Source organism: Benincasa hispida, chromosome 10, assembly GCF_009727055.1.
Source record: "Benincasa hispida cultivar B227 chromosome 10, ASM972705v1, whole genome shotgun sequence".
Lineage (NCBI taxonomy): Eukaryota > Viridiplantae > Streptophyta > Magnoliopsida > Cucurbitales > Cucurbitaceae > Benincasa > Benincasa hispida.
In genome coordinates, this window is record NC_052358.1 from 38325333 (window position 1) to 38333609 (window position 8277).

Here is an 8277-nt window from a genome sequence, read left to right on the forward strand (position 1 = left end):
ATTTTAAATAGTATTTTTTTTTTTTTTTTTTTTTGTCAAAAAATGATTTTAAATAGTATTTATCAATATCTATTTATCATTAATAAATAGTGACATTTACTATAATTATAAATATTTTAGTTTATTTTTCTATATCGGAAAACAACTCTTTATTTTACTCAATTAAAAAAATCTCCATATTTCTTTTCTCAAACCACATTTTTTGAGTTAAAATATCATTTTAATCTCTATATAAATGGTGATTTTTAGTAAAATTAGTTAAATAATAATAACTTTAATGTAAGAAAAAAAAACTGTTTGAATATACTTTTAAAATTGATTAAAATATCATTTTAGTCTCTATATAAATCTTAAATTTATTTATTTAATGGTAATTTTTAGTGAAATTGGTTAAATAATAATAACAACTTTAATGTAAGAAAAAAAAAACTGTTTGAATATATTTTTAAAATTTATAAATGAAATGCTAATAGAGATTAGTTTTCCTAGTAGAGACTATAATTAATATTTATGTTTAGTAAATATAAGTATTTAGATTTTATTACTAAGAAGATGTAAAGTTTGAATATATTATTATCTTTTTAGTATTTTTTTTTGAAAAGGTATTGTAATTAAAATGTGAGGTGGGGAATCGAACCTCGATAATACAAATACTATGCCAGTTGAGTTAAGCTCTTGTTCTTTAGTTTGAAAATTTTTGTTTGGATTTTAAAAACACTTTGTAAAAAGTAAATAAATAAAAAATAATAATCTTTAAGCAAAACTAATATTTAGGATAAAATACTATTTTGGTCCATATACAAGTTTGTTCAGTTTTAGTCATTATACCTTTAAATGTCTAATTTAGTCTCTCATTTGCAATAAATCTTAACTTTAGTCCTTCAAAGTCAATTCTATGAAAATTAGTCAAATAATAATAATAATTTCCATGATAAGAAATACAATATGTTTATATATCTACAAAATTTAAAAAAAATCTACAATAAACTAAGTTTAAGACTTATTAAAAATATGTGGATTAAAATTAGACATTTGAAAGTATATAAACTAAAATTAAACCAACCGTATAAAGATTAAAATGATATTTTAACCTAATATTTGTAAACGTAAAATCTAAAAATCCGAAATATATATTTTTTTCTCGTAAAACTGTTCATGAGCACTTGAAAAGCATATTTATTTGGTTGGGTTATATTGTTACAAAATCAGGATGGAAAACAATAAAAGGAGCACTGGTAATGCCATTGATGATTGAAGGATTCAATAAAGATCTCATCAAATTTGCCATTATTACTTGCCGTAAGCCACAATGAAGCTTCTTCTTCATACACCTATATACCAATCCCAATATTTATAAACCTCACAACCAAATTCTTCCCTCTTATTAATTGTTCTTCCTTTTATTTTCTGTTATATTTCTCGGGGAAGAAATTTCCATCTTATTAGTTAATTTGTAATTTTATTTTATTTATACTTAGAAAATAGGTTAACTTTTTAATTCTGTTGGCTTAATCGTTCAAGTTGTTTTTCATATTATGCATTTGTTGGTGTTAGCTAGTGAAACATTAGAGATTTGAATATTTAGACCTCAAAGAAAAAAAAAATACTTGTTGGATAATTTCTTTTAGAGATAATTTAATCAAAATATACATTAGTAAAGGCTCCAATAATTTTTAATAAATAAAAATACTAATTTCAAACCATTATTTAATTATTTGTTGTAATTTATTATTAGTTCAAAAATTTATGTGTGGGAATCTGAACAATGTCACATGTAGGATTAGGATGCCATTTGAAATTTACGAAGTTTGGTTTTTGGCGTTTTCGTTTATTTCTTGATTAGTTTAATGATATTTAAATTCAAATGGTTCTTTTTTCAAGAAACGAAATTCAATTTGTACTTAAACTTGTTAACCACTGTAGGTTTTTTTTTTTTTTTTTTTTTGAGTGTTAAATTACCATTTTAGTTTTGGGACTTTTAAGTTTATTCAATAAATTCATGTGATTTTAATGGTTCAATTTTAGATAATGTGTTTTTCATAAATCTTAAATATAGTTCTTATTAATAGTTTATTGTTGACTTTTTTCTGTTATCTATTAGCATTTTTTTATTTCCTTCTATTATATTAAAAAAACTTTAAATAATTAAATTTAAGATTTATTAAAAATATAAAAATTAAAATTGGGTAACAAAAAAGTTTAGAACTAAAATTAAACAAACTTTGTATTTTCACTTTAAAAAAGAATTATTGTATTCTCTGGGTTTTTTTTTTTTTTGAGAACATATTTAAAATTCTCGGGAAAAAAATGATTATATTTGACCAATTATTTATGAAAAGATATCAAAACACAATAATGAAAGTCTTTTTTTTTCCTCCTCTTACATGTGGTGGAAAATTAAACGTGTAAGGATTATGTTTGGACTAAGCTAATTTTAGTTTTTTTTTTTCTTTTTCATTAAACTTTGTAAAGTAACAAAAGAAACCCTTCTGTTTTAGAAATTATTTTTACAACTATTTCACACCAATAGATTTTCTACTATAAAAATGAAGAAACTTTTTACTGATAGAAAAATGTTAAACTATTTACAGAAATTAAAAAAAAATATTGATAGACACTAATAACAACATATAATAATGATAGAAATTGATAGAAGTCTAAAATGATTAAATTTTACTATTTTGTATAAATAGTTTATCTTATTTTTCTATTTTAAAAACCCCCATAAAAATGATTATTATTATCTAAAAAAAAAATTATTGTTAATAGAGAAATTATTTTAAATGACAAAACTGTTGAAAATATTTATAAATAATAGTAAAATATTACAGTCTATCTGCGATAAACTGCGACTACTATGTGTTTACACTATGATAGATACAAATAGTAGTCTATTGCGATCTATTGTAGATAGACGGTGAAATTTTGTTATATTTATAAATATTTTAGTTTATTTTTCTATTTTTGAAAAACGTCCTCGTTAATATTATTATTTTAAAATATAAAATTATTATCAAACATTTTTCCACTATTAAGATGTGTGAATTTCAATTTATTCTTAAATCCATTCTAAGAGAAAGAGCATAAAACTTTCGTCTGTTATCTCTTTTGTCCCTATTTTTCCTCGTTTTCCTTCCTTCCATAATTTATCATATATTAATATGAGATCAACAATATTAACCTATTATATTGGTGATCGTTTTCAACTATAAATCTTGTAAGAGACATTGACATGAGAAGAAAAGTTAAAAAGAGAAGAACAATTAAGAGAATTCCTATTGTAGAAGCAAGATTTTTAATAGGAATGGAAATCGCATCCAAGAAAATGATGGGCAATAATAACAACAAACCATAGTGTTTTCAATTTACAAGTTTTATTAATTGATTGATATTGCATCCAGTAAAAGTATATATATATATATAGTGGTGGATCAAAAAATATATGTCACGGGACATAATTCAAATAATGTTAAATATCAATTTTAGTTATTTAAATTTAGATTTGTCATGGACATAATTTTTTTTTTTTAATTATGAACTTTAAATATGTATAGTAAGTCTATAAATTTTTAATTTTGTATGTAATAGAGACACATTCAAAATATTTTAGTTATTTTAAATTTAGATTTGTCAGGGACAGATTTTTTTTTATTTTTTTAAATTATGAACTTTAAATATGTATAGTAAGTCTATAAATTTTTAATTTTGTATGTAACAGGACCACATTCAAATATTTTTTAAAATTAAATGTTCTATATATATATATATATATATATAAATTAAAATTTAATTAATCTATTCAACATGGTTAAAGTTCACGGTTTTAATAACTTGACATATTAAGAATTTATTAAAAAAATGTTTAAATATAAAGACTTATTCAATTAAATTATCTAAAATATTTTATATATAAATATTATAAATATGTGCTAAATTAGGTGTAATGCAAATGCTCTGATTAGTATTTATTGGTCATGTGTCACTTATCTATTATTCCATGTGTCTCAAGATTACACACTATTAGTGTCCATATAATCCACCTCCTAGTTATCAAATTTCCTATAAGTAGTGGTATTTAGTGGGTTTTGAAGGATGCATCCATATTAGTGATCATTCCAAGAAGATTGGAGAAAGTGGAGAAATTCATTCTTTGTTTTTTATTTTATTAATTATACTTATATATTATATCATATATTATTATTATATTATTTTTCGCCATATCCATATTCTCGTTGTGCGTCGTTGTGCTCCTCAAATTCACAATACGTTATTAGCACGAGTTCTTATCGTTTTCTTCGCTAAAGGTAGGTTTTAAAAATATGTTGGTTTTTCTCTCTTCATTATAATTAATAAATTTACTGTTATTTTACATATTTAATATCTATTAAAGTTCTAATATAAATACAATATTTTATGATAGTGCTACCCTGATAAATCTCACAATTAGAATTTGTCGCACTTGATATTAATGACAGTAACTATTTGTCTTGGGTACTTGATGCCGAAATCTACCTGGATGCTATGAATCTTGGAGAGGTTATTACAGAAGGAATTGCGACATTCAGTCAGAACAGAGCAAAAGCTATAATTTTCCTTTGTCATCGTCTTCATAAGGGATGGAAAATGGAAGTCTCTTACAATAAAAGATCCCCGTATCTTGTGAAAAAAATTTGAAAGAGAGGTATGATCATAAAAAAAAAAAAAGTTATTCTTCCTAAAACTCGTTATGAGTGGATGCACTTGAGGCTACAAGATTCCAAATCAATAAGTGATTACAACTCTGCATTATTTAAAATTAGTTTGAAACTGTTGTTATGCGGAGAGAAAATTATTGACGCCTATATGTTAGAGAAGATATTTTCTACATTTCATGGCTCGAATATGCTCCGCAGCAATATCGAGAGAAATGTTTTAAACAATATTCTGAACTATTTCATATTTTCTCATGACTGAATAAAATAACGAGTTATTAATGATGAATCATGAATCTCGACCAACCAGACGATACCATTCCCTGAAGTGAATGCTGTGAATTTTAATAATAATTGTGGTCGAGGTCGAGGTCGTAGTCATGGTTGAGGTCGTGACTATGACAAAGGAAGAAATAATTATTATTTTCGTGCTAGTCATTGTAATCATTCAAATTTCAAAAGAACCACACAAAATGATGATCATAAAGGAAAAACTCCACAAGATAAGAGTTCAAAAGGTGTTGAAAATAAATGCTTCCGATGCGGAATGACTAGGCATCGATCACGTACCTATCATACGTTAAAATACTTAGTTGATCTCTATTAAGCATCCCTGAAGGAAAAAGAGAAAAATGTGGAAGCAAATTTCATAACAGGATAATCACATATTTGACCCATCCTATACGACAAATTTGGATGTGGCGGATTTTTTTTTAATCTCTTGAAGAGAAAATCGGCAGAATTGATGGAATATCAAGTGTTTCATTTGACTTTGAAAATATCTAGACTTAATGTTGCTTTTTTTTTATTTATCTCCATACTTTTTTCCTCTTAGTAGAGGTTAACATTTGTATATTCCAAATGTTGTTTTTCTTATATGATTATTTTCTTTTAATAAAGAAACCTTGATCATTTTCATATGTTGGGTGATTAAAGAATGAGTAAAGAAGATCTATATCTGGCAGATAGTGCAACTACACATATAATATTTACAAGTAGAAAATATTTTTTCAAACTGACAAGGTTGGAAGAAAAAGTCAATACAATATCAGGTTTTGCAAACCTAATTGAAGGGTTTGGAAAAGCAAATATTATTTTGCCTAGACGAACAAAATTTACAATTGACAATGCATTGTTCTCTAATCAATTAAAAAGAAATATACTTAATTTAAAAGATATACGTTGCACTGGTTATCATATTGAGACTGATATAAAGAATAATATGGAGTATCTTTATATCATATCTACTGTCTCAAATGAAAAACATATATTGGAAGAATTGTCTGCTTTATCTTCTAGATTATATTATACTCATATACGAGTAATTGAAACATATGCGACAATGAACCTGCAATTCATGAATCTAGACATATTTATAATTTGGCATGACAGGTTAGGTCATCCAGGGTCTATAATGATGAGAAGAATTATTGAGAATTCAAATGGACATTCATTGAAGAGCCAGAAGATTCTTTAATCTAATGAATTATCATGTGATGCTTGCTCTCAAGGCAAGTTAATCATTAGACCATCACCATTAAAGTAGGGATTGAATCACCTGTATTTTTAGAACGAATTAATGAGGATAAATGTGGACCTATTAACTCACCAAGTGGATCATTTAAATATTTTATGGTATTAATAGATGCATCTAGTAGATGGTCACACGTGCGCTTATTATCAAGTCAAAATCTTGCATTTGCAAGATTACTTGCTCAAATAATTAAGTCAAGAGTATAATTTTCTGATTATACAATTAAGACCATTTGTGTTGATAATGCCGGTGAATTTACATCCCAAGTTTTTGATAATTATTGTATATGTCAATTGGGATAAGTGTCGAACATCCTATAGTTCATGTTCATATACAAAATGGTTTAGTAGAATCATTCTTAAAGCGTTTGCAATTAATTGCTAGACCATTGCTTATGAGAGTTAAGCTTTCCACATCCGTAGGAGGACATGTTATTTTGCATGCAACATCGCTTGTACGCATTAGATCAGTATCTTATTATAAGTTCTCGCCATTACAATTAGCTTATGGCCATGAGCCAAATATTTTCCATCTGAGAATTTTTGAATGTGCAGTACATGTTCCAATTGCTCCACCACAATATACTAAGATGGGGCCTCAAATAAGGTTAGGAATATATGTTGGATATGATTCCCCATTAATTATCAAATATCTTAAACCCCTGACGGGTGATGTATTTACTGCACGATTTCCTAATTGTCATTTTAATGAAACAAAATTTCCAATATTAGGGGGAAGAACTAAGAAGTTGGAAAAAGAAATTACATGGAATGCATCGTTATTGTCTCATTTAGATCCCATCAATGTGAATTTGAAGTTCATAAGATAATTCATTTGCAAAATATAGCAAGTCAGTTACCAGATGCATTTATAGATGCAAAGCAAGTAACTAAGTCACATATACCAGCTGCAAATGTTCCATCGAAAATTGATATTCCAACACTACAAATTGTCACTAATGAGTCTGAAACACAACAGAAGCGTGGTAGACCAGTGGGTTCTAAAGATAAAAATCTTCGAAAAAGAACAATAATTAATAGTCAAGAAGACTTGGTGGAGGATGTAAATACCCATGAAGAAATTCTTAACATGACTAGTGAGGAAGGTGAAATACCTAAAGATAATAATGAGATTTGAATAAACTATGTCATGATAAGAAAAAGATGGAACCAGACTCATGTAGTTATTGATTGCATTTTTGCATATAATGTTGCTCTTGATATTATATCTAAAAATAAGGATTTTGAAGCAAATTCTATTGAAGAATGTCGACGTAGAAATGATTGGCTACAGTGGAGAGAAACAATCAAGGCAAAATTAAACTTACTTTCAAAACGTCAGGTTTTTGGACCAGTAGTTCGAACATCAGAAGGTGTCAAACCCGTGGGATATAAATTAGTATTTGTGAGGAAAAAAAAATAAAAATAATGAGGTTAGAAGAAATAAAGCAAGACTTGTTGCATAAGGTTTTTTACAAAGACCTGGTAGTGATTATGAGAAGACGTATTCTCCAATAGTTGATGCAATTATACTAAGATATTTAATTGGTTTGACTGTGTAGAAAGTCTAGATATACATCTTACGGATACAGACACAACATATTTGTATGGATCTCTTGATAATGATATTTATATGTAAATCCCAGAAGGATTAGGTACCTGAAACATATAAATAAAATACCTGGGAATTGTATTCAATAAAGTTACAGAGATCGCTATATGAATTGAAACAATCAAGACGAATATGTGCAGGAACTATGAGGTCTGCAGCGGAAGTGAGATCAGTCCCAATTTCTTTTTCACGGTTATTAAAATGGAAAAGAACATAAAATTATGCATAAACAAAAAATTTACAGCATTGCAATGCTGTGACCTAGCGTTGCAATGCTACGAAAAAATTTTCCATCTGCCATTCGCAGTGTTGCAACGTTGTTGTACAGTCGCTTACTGTACAGTGGAAAATTCCTTCATTTCTTCTTTTGATTTGTGCCTTGTTTTCACAAAAAAAAAAAAAAAAAATTCCAGGAATAGCACGAATGACTCAAACAACAAA

General features: G+C 26.6%; 1 protein-coding gene across 1 annotated transcript in view; it reads left to right on the forward strand.

Moving 5' to 3' along the window:
- Positions 1 to 1540, forward strand: part of LOC120087680 (tocopherol O-methyltransferase, chloroplastic) — a 4516-nt gene extending 2976 nt beyond the window's left edge. Inside the window, exon 5 of the mRNA XM_039044536.1 lies at positions 1210 to 1540. Coding sequence (XP_038900464.1) covers positions 1210 to 1313 — 104 coding nt within the window. The 3' untranslated portion in view covers positions 1314 to 1540. The remainder of the gene's footprint in view (positions 1 to 1209) is intronic.
- The last annotated feature ends 6737 nt before the right edge of the window (positions 1541 to 8277 follow it).